Source organism: Calidris pugnax, unplaced genomic scaffold (assembly GCF_001431845.1).
Source record: "Calidris pugnax isolate Ruff unplaced genomic scaffold, ASM143184v1 scaffold76, whole genome shotgun sequence".
In the NCBI taxonomy this organism is placed as follows: domain Eukaryota; kingdom Metazoa; phylum Chordata; class Aves; order Charadriiformes; family Scolopacidae; genus Calidris; species Calidris pugnax.
The window spans coordinates 2,155,388-2,172,769 of NW_015090827.1; the positions used below are offsets into that span (position 1 = coordinate 2,155,388).

At 41.4% G+C, this 17,382-nt stretch overlaps 1 protein-coding gene across 1 annotated transcript in view; it reads right to left on the bottom strand.

Moving 5' to 3' along the window:
- COL28A1 (collagen, type XXVIII, alpha 1) overlaps window positions 1-17,382 on the bottom strand; it is a 52,242-nt gene continuing 34,860 nt past the window's right edge. The window contains exons 26-36 of the mRNA XM_014940224.1: window positions 10,862-10,930; window positions 9,516-9,584; window positions 7,079-7,147; window positions 6,186-6,266; window positions 6,060-6,095; window positions 5,452-5,488; window positions 4,626-5,180; window positions 2,774-2,964; window positions 1,677-1,917; window positions 1,316-1,488; window positions 1-378 (exon numbers count right to left, since the gene is read on the bottom strand). Of these exons, the coding sequence (XP_014795710.1) occupies window positions 1,319-1,488; window positions 1,677-1,917; window positions 2,774-2,964; window positions 4,626-5,180; window positions 5,452-5,488; window positions 6,060-6,095; window positions 6,186-6,266; window positions 7,079-7,147; window positions 9,516-9,584; window positions 10,862-10,930 (1,518 nt within the window). The 3' untranslated portion in view covers window positions 1-378; window positions 1,316-1,318. The remainder of the gene's footprint in view (window positions 379-1,315; window positions 1,489-1,676; window positions 1,918-2,773; window positions 2,965-4,625; window positions 5,181-5,451; window positions 5,489-6,059; window positions 6,096-6,185; window positions 6,267-7,078; window positions 7,148-9,515; window positions 9,585-10,861; window positions 10,931-17,382) is intronic.

Here is a 17,382-nt window from a genome sequence, read left to right on the forward strand (position 1 = left end):
TTACGTTTAAAACTAGAGCATATTTTATTCTTCCAAGAGAATAAGAGACCTCTGTCATTAAATGTTTAACACTTTCAACATTTTAGTCCTTAAAAAGAGAATTACATCGTTCCCACATGCAGTAGTAACAAGTTAATATAAATCTGGAGGGAAAAGGTCTGTTCCTGAGTGTGTGTGTGCGGTTGGAAGTTGTTGCCGTGGTGTTGCAGGTAACACAGGTTATAGGGGAATTTGGTTAATGGGAATGCCAGAGTGGGGGAGCAGCAGAGCGTGGCAGTAATATATTCATGTTAACACGGCCTTCTGGATTCTTCTCAGTCATTTCTTCCTCCATGGACACGAACTTCTGGCTTTGAAAACACTGAAGAGCAGTCAGCTCTAGAAAAAATAAGGAATTGATTAATTTCTCTGAAATGTTTAAAAAAATAACATGCTGAAGGTCAATAGCATTGTCCTGTACTGCGAGATAAAATAAAGGATTTAATACAATTTATTGGGGATGAGCTGCAAAGGACGTTGTGCCCTACGGATAAGCCAGCTCTCTGATGGCCAGGAGCTCCTGGAGCACGTGGGCCTAAGGCAGTTAAAAGTCTGCTTGGATTCCAGAAATGTAAGGTCTCTCTCCCCCCAAAAGAAAGTTACACTGGTGTGAGAGGGACCATCTCCTCATAACAGTGAAAAGAAGGAAACAAAGGAAAGGGAAGAGATTATCAGTGGAGAGAATCCACTGGAGGATGTGTGCTATGCTCTGTCCTACTCCATCTGTCATGAGGGATCTAGAGGAGGGAGTCAAAAGTGATGGGACAAATCTGTGACAATGTTGTTTTGCTCTGAAGAGTAAAGAAAAGGATTGACTGCAAGAAACTGCAGAAGGACCTTGTGATACTGTGTAGGCTGAGCGTGGCAAAGCAAAACTGGGTTTTGATAACGTGAAATAACACCCAAGGGGAAAACCAATCCTAAATTCACATATAATGTAATGGGCTCTCAGCTCATCCTATAGATGAAGCCTTGGATTTACGTTGGATGGAAACACCACCTCCAGCCTCAGAAATGGTAAAACAATCAAACACAATGTTAGAAGCTAGAAAGCGAGGAACAGAGATCAAAGTAGAAAACCTCCCTGTGTATAAATCCATGACCACGACGTGCACTTTGGGTCCCACCATCTCAAAAAGCTTCAGCAAAACGTATCCAGGTTGATCAAAGGTATGAAATACGACACGAGATGTATGTATAGCACGGGAGACATCAAAATACCCTCAGTCTTTTTAGTGTGGAAAAAAGGGGATTGAAGGAGATGGAGATAACTTACTTATCAGTCGATGCAGGTTTCTCGACATTCTTTTTCTGTTTCAAACCTGTTGTTGGTGCCACCACAACCTCCGAACCAGAACTGGCCACAGGAGTTGCCGTTCCTGTCGTAATACCATTTCACCACGTAGTCCCGGCAATCCCCTGGGGCCATGGGCTCAGAGCACCTCGGATCTGAAAGTTTATCAGTGAAAATCAGCTGGGGATTGGTGTGTAAGAGACATTATCCCAGAAGTGCCTCCTTCAGAAAGAAGAGAACCCCCTTCTTTTCTTGCAGTGCCCGGGAGTAGATGTGCTTCTCTCAAATTTGTAGCCAAATTCCACTTTTATCTGAGTATCTGAGGACAGTAGTTATGGCTTACCTTTTTGGGCTGTTGCTACCTGTGTTTGCCACACAGTTGGGTGATTTTCAGTTACGTTGACCCAAGAATGGACAACTGGCCTCTCGGGTCTGACGTCGGGCATGTGGTAGAGCGGGGGAATCCCCCCTTCTCTGTGAGCAGAGGGGGTCGTGGCGTGATCCCGAGCAGGAGGCAGTGGCCCCATATCCCTGGTCCTGGGTGGGCTCAGCTGCAAATCAACATTCTCTCTGGGCTCAGGGGCCAAGAGAGAAAATGGAGAGGAATTACATAGGAAACTATTGCTAAATAACAAGTGTAAAAACACCGTTAAGAGCTGGTGGGTTTGGGCTTCCTTCTAGTGATTACTCAGGACGTGACCGTCATTTTAACAAATGACACTGAGAGCTGAATGAAAAGGCAAAGTAATGCCTTCCATTTAGTCACTGAGCCAGATTAATTCCCTGAAGCAAAATTTCAGTAACCACTTAGTCTGTAATAGAAATAAAACAAACAAACAAAAAAGGAAGGAACTGGAGAAGAGAAGGCTCCAGGGAGGCCTTATAGTGGTCTTCCAGTACCTGAAGGGGCTCCAGGAGAGATGGGGAGGGACTATTGATCAGGCAGCATAGTGACAGGACAAGGGGTAATGGTTTTAAGCTGAAAGAGGGGAGATGGAGCTGAGATGTGGGGCAGAACTTGTTTGGTGTGAGGGTGGTGAGAGCCTGGCCCAGGTTGCCCCGAGAAGCTGTGGCTGCCCCATCCCTGGAGGGGTTCAAGGGCAGGTTGGAGGGGGCTTGGAGCAACCTGGTGTGGTGGGAGGTGTCCCTGCCCAGGGCAGGGGTGGCACTGGATGATCCTTACTGTCCCTTCCAACCCAAGCCATTCTATAACTTTGGGGTAAATCAGTGCTTCTTAATATCTAGTACGCTCAGTGGGAACAATTTCCCATTTTCAGTCTGTCACGAAATGGAAAATTTGGGTGGGAGGAACAGGGTACTTGCTATTGGTAGAAAAACACATGGATATTATGCTCCTCCAAAGACCTTTTTTGGTGTGGAATCCCTTGAATACAGCAAAAATTTCCAAAACCGTTTGATAACTGTTACTTCTTTACTTACTGGAAAACTAATTCCTTCCGTAGGGAGCGTATAAATCTCCGAAGTAGTAATTTTTGGAAAGTGGCTATTAGTGGTATCTTCATTAGCAATTTCAGATTCCGGGCTCGGAGACGGAGACAAAACATTCTCTTTTCTGGCGTAGATTTCGGACACATTCTCACAGATTTTTGTGATCAGTTTATTTTCAAGAGCTGAAAAGATTAACAAAATTATGACATTTATTATGGGTGATCAAGAGTAGTCATAATGATTCACCACTAGCTTTTAGTGCATTATTAACTCTAAAGCGTTAATGACAGTGACTTAGGAAAGACCATCTTCAAAAGTTATGCCAAAATGCAAATGAGAAATAACAAGGTAGTGCATTCTCAGAATTTTTTGATTTAAGGCCATTTTGCTCTTTTAAGAAGAAACAGATAAAGTAACAAGGTAGTGCATTCTCTGAATTTTTTGATTTTAAGGACATTTTGCTCTTTTAAGAAGAAACAGATAAAAATATAAAGTCCCCTTTTTTATGCAGAAGTCATAGCTCAACAGTGAAGAAAAAAAACCCAGAGTGAAGGAAATAAAGTGTTTATTTGTAAGAAGGAAAAGAAAAACTGGGCGAGAAATTCTACTTCCTTGCCCAAAAAATGTCAGTGACTTTTAGGTGGAATGCTGGAGCCTGAGTCAGACCCTAAGCTTTACCCCAGAACCTTGGCTTGGACTCTTTTTTCCCCATTAATGCCTTAAACCCAGACTTAACTCCACCCACAGCCTCACCACAGCAGAAAAAGGTCAAGAAAAATATAATTTATAGGGCGAGTCTGTGGTTAGTCTAGATCAATGTACCTGCTTTTTTCATAGGTCACTATAGGATTCCTCAGGATTTTCTCCTGATTCCAGCTGTGATTTTTTTCAAGCCACAGTTTGAAATAAATATACGATGTACTCTCAGCCTCCATTCCCCCATTCCCTCCACCACTTTTCCCCTGGAATCAGGATGAAAGAGTAGGTTCCCCTACAGGTCGTAAGAGATGTTGGAGGGACTCCAAGACTGACAAGAGCCATGTGAAATAGGGAAAGAGAGGGAGATGTTGCACCAAGGTGGAAGGAAATCTACACCTCTCTGGGATGAAACCATGGCCAAGCACAAAAGGACAGTGAGGGAAGGCCTGATGCAAGCTCCCAAAAAGATGGGTGCCCCCAAAGAAGGCCTCGGCTCAGAAAACTCATGTTCATTGTGTTTTATTATTTCTGCAAGAGGTGAAAATCTGGCAAGGTTTAATTTGGCCAAAAAGGAAGAATCATAGAATCATAGAATCATCTGGGTTGGAAGAGACCCTTGGGATCATCGAGTCCAACCATCTCCCCTACTCTACAAAGTCCTCCCCTACACCATGTCCCTCAGCACTGCATCTAAACGGCCCTTAAACACAGCCAGGGATGGTGACTCCACCCCCTCCCTGGGCAGCCTGTTCCAATGCCCGACCACTCTTTCGGTGAAAAATTCTTTCTTAATGTTCAATCTAAACCTCCCCTGTTGGAGCTTGAAGCTGTTCCCTCTTGTTCTATCACTAATTACCTGTGAGAAGAGACCAGCACCAACCTCTCTACAGTGTCCTTTCACGAAGTTGTAGAGAGTGATGAGGTCTCCCCTCAGCCTCCTCTTCCTCATACTAAACAGTCCCAACTCCCTCAGCTGCTCCTCATACGATTTGTTTTCCAATACAAGAGAAGCAGAAGAAAGAGCTGCATCCAAAAGAGAAACACAAGCCGACACTCAGCGGGCTGCCCTGCCTTGCTATGGCAAAGGCCAGACTCTCCCAGGTGCTCATTTCAAGTTTCCTTGTACTAAAATAGCTTATTTTACCTGAAAGCGTCATGAAGTCATCTATCTGGTAAACATGTTCTTCGTCAGGGTCGGTTGCAATGAGCTGCATTTCCCTCAGGAAATCATCATAATGAGGATCAGTCCTTTGAATGATCCCGATGACAAAGATCTCGATGTTGGTGGCGTGGGCCTCTCTGATGACAGTATCCAGCTGGACCTCATCCCGGGCGTCCGCCTGTCCGTCTGTTATCACCACGGCCACCTTTCTGACCGCCGGGCGCGCCGCCTGGAACAGCCGAATGGCTTCTTGGACAGCGGAAGCCGTGTAGGTGCCTTCACCCAAGTAGGGCATTTTGTTGACGGCCGATTTCAGGAGTTCTTTGGTGGAGTATTGCTTCAGAGAAGACACCAGCTCCACTTTATGGCTGAAGTTGATAATGCCGATGCGGGTTGTGGCGTGGTTGGCCGACACCTTGTCAATGACCGTTTTCATGAAAGTTTTGATGATACCAAAGTTATCTGGCCCAACACTTTCTGAGCTGTCGATGACAAATACTAGTTCCAGTGGTGTTATCCTACATCGGATACCACACCCTAGAAGAATAAACCATGTCAGAAGTTTGATGAGAAACCGCCTTCAGAAGAAGGAGTTGAACTTATATATCAGCTAAAGGTCTATTAATTAATTTATAGTTACTGGTACTGATAAATAGGAACAGAGCTGGACCAAATTACTTCCAGTGACTGTCATCTTCACACCAACGCTATCCTTACACACAAACATGAAGAGGACAAATCCACTCAGACAATATAAATTCCATGTGTTTCATTAGAACTATTTTTTTTTCCATACTGGAATGCTTACCACAGATTTCACTGATAAGTCTGATAACTTCTTCTCTCTGAAAAAGAGCAGTAATTAATTTGCCGTGCGTTCTAGTTTTAAGAATGCTGGAATCTGTTTATCTTCAGCCTGGAGAAAAGGAGGCTGAGGGGAGACCTTCTTGCTCTCTCCAATTCCCTGAATGGAGGGTGTAGCCAGGGGGGGGTTGGTCTCTTCTCCCAAAGAACAGGCAATGGGATGAGAGGAAACGGCCTCAGATTGCACCAGAGGAAGTTCAGATCGGATATTAGGAAACATTTTTACCCTGAAAGGGCTATTAAGCCTTGGAATGGGCTGCCCAGGGAAGTGGTGGAGGCACCATCCCTGGAGGTATTTAAAAGCCGGGTTGACATAGTGCTTAGAGACATGGGTTAGGGATGGTTTTTATCAGAGTTAGGTTGATGGTTGGACTCAATGATCTTAAAGGTCCCTTCCAATCTTGACAGTTCTATCATTCTATGATTCTGTTTATTTACAAAAACTTGGGCAATGCAATGCCTCATAAACAATTTTGTGTAACATCACATAACCTTTAACTATTTTCCTAAAATAAACTTCTGTCTTTTAAATTAATTCATGTACATGCTTACCGAAAGGCCAGGTTCACCTTTTCTTCCCCAAATTCCCTGGAAACACATACAGTGAGATAATTAACTAAAGCCAAATTTGTCTAATTTCTATTGTGTAAAATTAAGGAATATGAAAACGTGTTTTACCTTTGGTCCTGGAGGTCCTGGGTCTCCAATCTCTCCTTTGGCTCCTTTGCTTCCTGGATCACCTTTATCTCCATAGTCTCCCTAATTTAAACCAACCGTAAACACAATCAGTAACTCCATTTCTGTCCATACTCAGAGCTGATATCATGGTTCAATGAGCTTTTAACATAAATTTTCTGATTTTTTTTTTTTTGTGTGGCTGGTTTATCATGTGTGCATTATGAAACAAACGCCTGAAAGCGGGCTCACAGAGAAAGCAAGATGGGCAGAAAAAACCACAGAAATTTCTGTGAAAAATTACCTTAATTCAGGAGTGAGGGGTAAAGACATCTTTATGAAAATATTGAAGAGATGTAATTTTTTACTCTGAGGTTCTTGAACTCTAGAACAAAGTTTCTACTGGCCATGTGTTAACTCTGACCTATGGAGAGACGTAACTGCTTCGGATCAGCCACTGCACTGAAATTCAGCTTTGTACAGAACCCACAGGAAAAACTGGGAGCTTGCAAAGAGCAGGGGAAAAGGCATTCTTGGACTGTGAAATCCATTGGAAAATATGTAATTTCACATTTAGATGCAATTCTGCACATTTTTTCCTCAACTGACTAGACCTTTTGATTTCAAAAAAGAGAAAGGGTTCAATATTATGGTATTTCAAGTGTTGGTCTTCATATACTGCAGCTATGAAATGTACTATCAAAAGATTCAGGTCCTAAATCAGACATTTCCTCCAGAAGGATATGGTGCAGGACAGGTTTTTACTTCTCTCTGGAAGTTACTCACCACCTTGCATGTCTCTTGAAACTTTAAACCTCAAAGACCTGTCACATCAAATAACCAATAAAGGAAGAAAAAAATTACCTTTTTTTCCTTACTGCAAACCTAGGATTTACCTTTGGTCCAGGAAGGCCAATTCCTATCGATCCCTTTAGGCCAGGCAAACCTTGATTTCCTTTTTCTCCCTGAACAGAATATGGAAAGTAAGTTTAACTGAAAATCAAAGCAAAATCTATGTTGTATCTATTCACTTTGTAACATTCTGCATCATGAAGAAAGCCAGATACTTGTATTATACTATGAAGCACGTAATTTTCAAGCCAGAAGTGGTCTGTAGCTGGAGAAATAAGCAATTGGGTATGATTCAGAACACACACGAAGCCTTTATAATGTATATAATGAAGAATTTATTCCTGATTAATTAAATAAAAGATTGTCATTTCACTGAATCAGATGAGAGACAGAAGTAACCCCTCTGAGGCTCTAAAATACTGTCATTTGTCAAATGAGAGACAGAAGTAACCCCTCTGAGGCTCAGAAGGTCACTCATCCTGTCTACAAGAGGTCTGACACAAAGGCTCTCTAGAACTCCCCCCAGGATCTCTGCAGGGTTGAGTTTTTCTGATCTTAAGTAAATAAAATGGCATCTCTGTTTTTCACAACGTGGAGAGCAGAACATCCTTCTGCTGATACTTCAAAATGCACTGTCAGCCCAGCTACAAATTTGTTTATGGTGACAGTTTTAGGTGCCCTGCTGCCTGTGCCCAGGCTGGGAGAGCCTGTCGGTGCCAGCAGTGTGGGCACACAACAGGTTATAAAACACAGCTCTTACAAAATATGTACAGAAAATACCTCACAGCATCTGCCTTCTAGAAACTCTCTGCTTTGTTTCATAGGGCAATACAAATATTTTTTTTCCTGGTACTCCTTTTGTTAGTAATGGGCCTTCTCAGAAATGGGCCAAAAGGGGTTATTCTGCTCATAACGGGTAGCAAAATACTAAAATGTTTCTGAATTTATCAGGACTCCAGCTTTCACCAAACACACCCAATTCAGAAAACTGAATGAAACCTACCATTCAAAAAACACTCCGACCTGTACAGCTGGTATTTCTCCCAGGCACACATCTGAGTTTTATCCTTTAAAACCTCAGCTGCAGAACCAAATCCTGCTTCCCCTACTCATGCAATCAATCAATATAAGAAGGATTTATCATAGATACCATACCTGAACCTTTAGTAAAAACCAAGAAGTAGGATGTGTTAATCTAAAAATATTTATTGCTTTGCCAGTTCAATCCATGTAGGTAATTAAATTCAAACTTGACCATCAGTCTTACCATAAAAACCAAAGTGGTCTGCATGTAAAAACCCAGACCCTTCGATCCCTGACCCTAATATCCTGCTAGATTACTGATCAATAAGCAGAATTCTATGTTAAAATGTCATTCCATGAACCGAGGGCAGATCTGAGAATGTCTAGACTGTGGTTTTGAAAGGAAACTAAGCCTAAAGAAGAATGAAAAAAAAGCTATGAATGTAGCTATCAACATAAAGTTACTCGAAAACCATCTCATTTTTGACATTCCGTTCTTACCATATGCAGACCGAGCTCTATGTATATATATATATAAAATACTTGGAGTGATATTGATAATTGAAGTCCAGAAGTATGGTAGCTTTAAGCTGATGAAGAGTGGCCAAAAGGAATGAAGCCTGACATGGCTGCGAAGAGACAGGAGGACAGAAGAGACAGAGAGAAGCTCCACGAGCATCAGCGTATGGAGGAAACCAGCACTAGAGGAGCAAGAGAGTTGCCAAAGTTGTTCAGAAAAAAATGCTGTTCTGAAAAATGATATACAAATAATCATAATTAAAAAAGAAGCAACTGTTAAGGGGAGACAGTTTCAGTGACAAGACTGTACCTACACAACTCCCTGGAGGGGTTCAAGACCAGGCTGGATAAGTTATGGCTGGAACTGGGTGAGTAAAGACCTGATTAAGAGTATATGAGAGACAGGATAATTTCTTTTATATGTGTTGTTTGACTTATTTTGTCATGGTAAGTCTCTGTTACTGTCTGGCATCCAGAGAAACACCTGGCTGTTTTTACTTGGGAGCATCCTTCAATTCTAAGTAAATCAGTATGAACAGCTTAGTTTTAAAGTTGAAGTTATTCCTATATGTGTTGTTTGACTTCTTTTGTCATGGTAAGTCTCTGTTACTGTCCGGCATCCAGAGAAAAACCTGGCTGTTTTTACTTTGGAGCATCCTTCAATTCTAAGTAAATCAGTAAGATGTGGCAGAGATGAGACTATTTTTCCAGGTTAAATGTATTTATAACGGCAAGAATAACAGGAGAGAACTCAGGTGCCAGCAATACTGAAAACTCAACAGTTAAATATTACATACCTTACGAACATGAAACTTAAATATACAATGAATATTTGCAGGAGTTCACTGACTCAGAAGCGAAGAGAAAAGCAGGCAGTGGATGTCCTTAAGAGGCAGTTTTGAGAAGAAACTGGGGAGATACCACATGAAACAGGATTACCTTGCTTCCCTGTATGCTGTCGCCAGGGAGACCGGGTGGACCAGGCAAGCCTTTCTGTCCCATAGCACCCTGTACCAGGCAGTGGGGCAAAAAAAAAGAAGAATTAGGAGGTAAACTCTATTTCTGGTAACAAGCTATCATATAAAGATAGTTTCTGTTGGTTTCTACGTGGGAAAAACTGGGGAAAATATCAAACCATCTTTACACGATAGCTTCGTGCAATCACGCCACAACAGGGCAACCAACAGTGAAGGCACAAAGGACCAGAGCAATAAAACCCTTTGATTACATCAATTTAAAGGTTTTATTTTCCTTTTTTTTCTTTATATTTAGTTGAAAAAAAAGCTCTTGAAATTTGACCAAGCTTCATAAGAGTTTTTGTAGAGTTCAGGTTGGATTTCAGTTTACTGCCTTATAATAAATAATCACCATGCTCCAATAACAGTAAATGGAATTCATTCAGTGCTATGTAAATTACCTACATTTTGCATATGTAGAGTATTTCGTCAGAAGTATATCAAAACCTTATTATCATTAAACAGAAATATATAACTTTAAAAATTTAACTCCTACATATTAGTAATGTTAGAAAAGTCATCATTCTCAGCCGTGTAGACAAACATTTGCCACAAACTTTGACAGAATCTCCTGTGAAAAACACACAATTGAATCTATTCATTTAATCTATATATTTATAAGCAGGGATTCACACAAAACATTGTGCTAAATACCTTATCTCAAGAATTCTCCTCATTGCCTTTGTAAAAATACTTGACGGGTACATCTATAATGAAGAAATCCAGGCATGTGTTGAATTTCTTTTCTCAGCAGGAAGTCTTTTTTGAATTATAAATCACTTCAGTGGAGGGAGGATAAAACCACTCCGATGTCACATGCTGGCTGCTTATATAATTAACTTCTTGTTTTCCTATTTCTTTCCTAATGGTTTTACTAACAGAATTGATTGGATTCAATTTCGTTGAGCAAAACTTGCAAACATAAAATTCACATGTAACGTACTTTCCACCCCAAAAGAAGCTCTTGGAAAGAGAATAGATGCAAACAGAAGAAACGCATCATTTAACTAATTTATCTGACAGTTCTGTTTGATTTCCAGCTGTAACCTCAGCAAGTTTAGATGCAAATGTGATTTTCATCCTAATTTTTCCTTCCTAATCCAGTTGGTAGAAGCGTATGGTCAGTGCCCATGTTTTTACGCTTGATTTCTCCTGCAGTTGCACCAATGTAAAGGGTGGAGGAAGGTATTTTGGTGTCTGAGGGACCAGGGTCTGGCAGTCACAGCCTCACAAAAGAGCACCAAAGCTTTGACACAGCATCGTACCAACCTTGGGACCAACTGTCCCGCTGCCCCGTGGCCCCGGTGGCCCAGGATACCCTCTCATCCCACGGTCCCCCTGGAAACAGTCACAGAAATGTCAGTAATTTATCACCTATTCACTGTTACATCTTTCATCCACTTATGAAACAGCCCCCAACTACTCAGTTTAAAAAACAAACCAAACAAATGTCATATACATAAACAGCTGCTTTATCAATAGACATTAAAAAAAGCCCCAAATGCAGGCATCCACCTTATTTAAGCTCTAGGTGAAGAATATATTCCCCAAGCAATGGTCCACGAGATCAAAATCACCAACAGAGTCAGGACTCTAATTTGCAAACCGATCAGCTACAGAAGAAAAAAGAAAGCAAACTGATTTGGAACCCATCCCTGGAGGGGTTCAAGGCCAGGTTGGAGGGGGCTTGGAGCAACCTGGTGTGGTGGGAGGTGTCCCTGCCCAGGGCAGGGGGTGGCACTGGATGATCTTTAAGGTCCCTTCCAACCCAAACCATTCTGTGACTCTGTGAAAAAGGAAAGCAAATTGATTTGGAAATAACACCATTTCTCCATCGGGTTCAGCAGGGGCTTGCCAGGCTGGGCAGGGAGCTCAGAGCGGGACACAAGGGTGATCCCACCCTTTGCTGACACCCTGCTTGGTCTGAAACTCAGAGACATTGAATTTCCAGAACTGTCAAACAAATGCATTTCTGAAAATTAAAAGAATTTTAACAGCATTGACATAGAAGAACAAAAAGAACAGCCCTCACTTTGTTTTCTTAAAAAGCCTTAATGCATATATATATTTAGCTTTATCTCTCAAGGAAATGATGTTTAAGTGATAACTCTGCCACATTTCTGCTTGTCTGTGTTATCCCCCTTTCTTCTCCTGGTATATTTTGAGCTCATTTCAGCCAAATTAATTGGGAATGTAGAGCACATTCATTTTTGACAGTTTTGGTGACAACTGGAGGCTGTGTAAAGCATCAATTTATGCTTTTAGTGGGGCAGAGGGGCAGCAAGGCAGGGAATGGGGGTAACGCTGTGCCCGGTGCTGCTCCTCGTGCCCAGCCAAGGAGATGGGGGTCAGGGGACATTACTGGCCGGGGGAAGGCACAGAGACCCAAGGGGCAGCTTTGTTTCCCTCAGTCCACAATCGTACAAATGAAATGCACAATCACTAGAAAACTCCCATCAGTTTGAAAAGAAAAATCCATAGCTGAGAAGCTATAAATACAGAAAATTCTGAACAGGGTTCAGCGAATGTCCCTAAACCTATGCCTGGGCAAGTTGCAAGAGAAATAAATGTTCTGATAAGCTAGTCATCATCCAATACATTAACAGCACAGCCAAGAAGTAATTGTGTTTCTTGACAAAATATAAAAAAAAAAATAATAATGATAAAACCTCTTGGTTGTCCTTGGTTTTGCACTCAGAAGAGCTGTAGAAACAGCTGTGCCTGCAGAGGGAGCATTGGAACCAGGAGAAAGGTCTAAGTATCAACCACACAAACCACAGATGACACTGGATTGTGGCAGGTGAGGAGAAACAACACCTCCAACCGATTGAAAAAAAGTATGGAATCTTTTACTGACTTCCTTTACTTTCCTGGAGGAATGTGGGCGGTCATTATAACAACTGCTTTTAGGTGAAACGCCCAAGGTTCAATCTGTAATGAGAGATCACTCCAACCTGTGGCTTTTATAGATGCTTATGATGGTCTCACGCTAAGTGCCAACATATGTGCTATTTATGTCAATATATTAGGGCCCAAACTCAGGTTTGATGGATTTGGAGCTGTGGAAACTCTGAATCCAAAGGCTGAGGCTTAAATTGAGCTTATAATGCTTTCCTTCTTGATGTAACATTTGGCTTGTGAATTTATTTTCAATTCCACAGCACTGGAGGCAGTTTGGGTCAGGACACAGACACGGTACACGGATGCTCACAGCTTTAAATTGGTGCGTCCAGCTGATTGGGTTAAACTGATTGCCATGTTCAGTCAGGAGGAAATATCTTCCTCAGATTTGATCAGAAAAGGGAATTTGTTGTTTTCATCTAGTCTGGTTTGGAAAAGGGAACTGAAGAGAGAGCTACTCTCTTCACCAGTGTTCTTCTGGAGATGACCCAAGGCATCTTGAGATGACCTTGAGATGATCACACCTTGCCTGCTAATGCAAAGAGCCAACTGCCCTTGAACTTAACCTTCTCTTCCTTTTCTCTTCTTTTCTTTTCCACATTCTAGCTATAAACTCTTAAATATTACAATCTTAAGTAGTTAAAGATTGTAGCACTGAAGTCTGGTACGTGGTGCTGGGAAACACCCCTCTGCAGTGGGAAAAATGGCAGAAATTCCTGACCTTTTAAAACGCCTGGTTTCTCAATTCCTCCTGCAATGCATTTTCTTACAATTAGCTTGAGATTGTCATCTTACAGGAAATACTGAGTCTAGGCAAACGTAGTCATCTTCCTATTTAGTCCCACCTATTATCAAAGGAATAATTACTGGCCCTCAGTGTCCTCACAAACCATAACATGACCTTAAGCTGTTTGCAGGAGAACTCTTCACGAGCAGAAGTTGTGCAGACAAAGCTGTCCCTGCCCAAGCCTCCCCCTGAAACCCACCAGAGGTGCCGGAGCTCAGAGGTGGATATACAGACAAAACTTTGCATTATAAGGGGTTTTTTTGAGGAGATCCTGGGCTGCTGTGGCCTGTGAAACAGCCCACGAGTTGCCATTATGGAAGATGAATGAGAGGTTGCCAAACAAGTAAACGATTCCTTATGGTCCAATATCCAACAGACCAAGAACCTGCTCTTGGCCCAGCCCTGTCCAAAAGGAGTGTGAGGGTGACCTGAAGTCATCTGCCTCTTCCTCCCACGGGGAACACATTCTTACACAGGGTCGTTGCAGGTGAAGGATCGAATTTTGGCCTCACATGCTTAGTTAATACCAGATGTCTCCCTGAAAAGCTCTTTTGTAGAGCTTTATAGTAATCCTCAAAGTTTCTGTATTTCTTGGCTTAGAGAAAAAGACTTTTTTTTTTTTTTTTCTGCTTTATGAGTTGCAAAGTGGAGCAGTTCTTTTTTTCTGAGGTGTGAGACTAAACTGTCCTCCAGGGAATTCACTTCAAGAAGGATTAGCACTGTTCTTTGATGAAGCCTAATTTATTTCCTGTACTGCACTCGTAGACAAGCTCGTCACCATCAGCAAAACAGCGAACTAGAAAAACACCACCGAGGCGAGAAATAAAGAGCTGAGTCAAGACAGTGTAAAGTCTGGCATTCCAACGTCTATTCCATACCATTTCCTCAAGAAAACTCATTAAATGACCTAATGGTCACCTGAAAAATAAATCTTGGCTTCCAAATATATACAGATAATTTATGAAGCATGTATATTTGATGCTGAAACATACAGCAGACGCTGCAATACTCTCTTCTGTGAGCGCCAGTCGATAGAGCAGTACTTGGAAGAAGAACATATTTTTTTTAAAAAAGACATTGCATCTCTACTTTCCACATTTTAGTTCAAACAGACAGGGCCCAAGCTGCCAAAGTTATTTATATTGCAACTGGATCCAGCCCAAATGTTCATGCACGAGGGACCACGCTCGGGGTTTTAAATAATCCTCCTGCTCTCCCCCTTACTTGCTTTATTTCTTGCTCTTCAATGTCCGTAGCCCACCTCCTAGTTGGCAACAGGGCTTGTAAATCATATATTTTTTTTTTTTTTATTATATTCTGACTTTACGTGCTTCTGTTTTAATGCTAGGGAAAACAGGGTGCTGTCAGGATTGAATGCATCCCACATGTTCCAGTTCTGTTTTCATGCGAATTTGACCTCTGATACATCAAATTCCTATGGCACAGCCAGCACACATGGGAGCCATTTCTGAAAGGGGGGAGAACAGAGCCCCGATTCAGCTGAGCTGAACATTCCCATATAATGATACTCTAAGGAATTTTCAAATTAACCAGTGTGTAAATTTATGAGTCTCTTTTATCAAATAAACGTTCTTTTCTATACGCAGAGATGGTTGCTGTTCTTCTACTCATTTTTTACGTGGAAGGGATGAGAGGTAGCCAGTGCACTTGCATTTTGCTTGAAAAAAAAAAGCCAACTGTCCATTTTATGGACTAAGTTCTGGGGGAATTCTTGCAACTCAAGTGAATTGTTTTTCCTTGTGGCACCTTTGCTACTGGAAAGTTGTGTAGAGACAAAAGTTTCAAAACTTTGAGTAAGCAAATAAGGGTAAAAAATCAGGGAGGGAGAAGAGATGCTCATAAACTCCATTTCTTTTTTTTCCAGTGTACCCTACACCCTGTCCATGTGAGGATGCAAATAATTAAATCCCAGATATGTCCATCTATCTGGGTAACACATGCTTTGGGGCAGCTGTCACACCCTGCAGAAGCTACAGCTGTTCATCATTTACAGAGGCAATATGTATTTTCCCCTCATAGGACTAACGCATGAATCTAGGTGCATCATAAAAAAAGAAACCTACCTGTTTTAAAGTCAAAAATACAAATTAAATCATCAGATGTTTCTAGCTCTTGATTTTTCTAGTTTTCTGCCAGAGGCTGTGAGATAAGCACTGCTCTGAGCAGCCAGAGCTGATGGGCAGCTTGACACAGCAACACCATCAAACCTGAGGATCCCACAGAACTTTTCACATGCAATTTGGTGTGACGTGATGTGCCCCAGCTGTGTTGTGATCCTTGCAAAGACAGCTCCTCCACAGGGCTCTCTGTAACACAGCTCCTCCTAGAAGTGGTGTAAATGATGTGCCCCAGCTGTGTTGTGATCCTTGCAAAGACAGCTCCTCCACAGGGCTCTCTGTAACACAGCTCCTCCTAGAACAAGATGCCACTTCCCCATAACCCATGGACACAGTGCATTCTGAATCTATCTGGTTATTATGAGTAGAGACCTCCAGAGGGACCACACATCCCGTGCTCTCGCTCCTCGAGCTCCCAAAACTACAGCAGCCCCAACAAACATTGATTTTAAAAAATCCAGTTGTGAGAAATTTCACTGCCATTATTCTAGTGTTTTCGTTTCACTTAAAAGAATAATAAAATCTTTTATTTCCATTTTAGATTTAACTCAAATTTCACACAGAATCACACAGAATCTTCTAGGTTGGAAGGGACCTCAAAGATCATCTTGTCCAACCGTCAACCTGACTGACAAAAATAGACACCCGCACAACAAACAAGGAGCATCATCACTAAACCAGACCTCCCAGCACTACATCAACCCGGCTTTTGAACACCTCCAGGGATGGTGCCTCAACCACCTCCCTGGGCAGCCCATGCCAATGTCTTTCTTTATATTGAGCCCCAATATTCCCACTGAAATTCTGATTTTATATTTCTGGGGTTTGTAACCTTTTAACCGTGGCATCACAGTGGGAGATTATTTTATTTGATTACCTGACATGACCTTACAACTCCTTTTTTTGGGGAAACACTACTTTCCAGAATTATGCGTTTAGGAAGCAAGAGAGAATTCCAGACATAATGATACCCCTAGACATTCTGTAGTCCTAAGCTACATTCTTATCAATATCTGCCTTAAAAATCTCATACAAGATTCTAGGGTTTTAATGAGATGTTTTTCTGCAGTACCACGACAAATCTCTTATAAAACTGTATTATATCAAGTCTGATATCTCTATTTGGCAAAGATACAGTCTCATATAAAAAAAACCCCCACCTAATTAGTTTAGCCACATGTGTTTTCTGTAAGTCTGCACTGAATAACCTAATTGAAATTACTTTTATTTCTTTAGTAGTTCATGTCCTGGGCTGGACCTGACATTACTTTATGTGAAATGTTTTAACTGATAAGCACTAGTTCAGAACAGGAGCATCAAGTCAGGTTTCCCAGATCCCATTGTCAGGCCATTCTGTGGTCATTCTAAGGTCGGGTCATTCTAAGGATCAATGTCCTTCAGTTTTTCCTTTATTGTGGATAGGTTTTTAAGAGATTATTGTTGTTGTTTATTTTAAATGGGAATTCTCATGTTCTGGGAACTGAAGTTGAAAGTTCCTTCTGTTTGGGAAAAAGAATTGTTTGGGCAATATTTATTTTGCTTTCTCCTGCAACAGGCTGCCTGCTTTTTACTTCACATATGTAATGAGGACACCATTAATAAAACCACTCTGCAGGACATCTTACAGCAATTTCTTGTATGACTTTAGTCTTATGTGCATTTTTTCCAATTTTTTTATAATAAAGTAGTTACAATGTGACTTTTTAGATGAATTAAATACTGCTTAGAACTCTGTAACACTTCAGCTATTCTGTGTTTTGTGAAAAAACGTGGAAGTGTTTCAGTGTTGTATTTCTAATTCCTTTATCACTTTTGTTTTGGTTTTATTTTTGCTGCCGAGTTTTGCCTCTACACTAATATTAATTTTAGACGAAGGTTTACAGTCTTCTCTTAGGAATATATTTCTAGGAACTTCAAAAATATCTCACTACAGTTCATGTAACCAACATCCCCCCCCCCCCCCT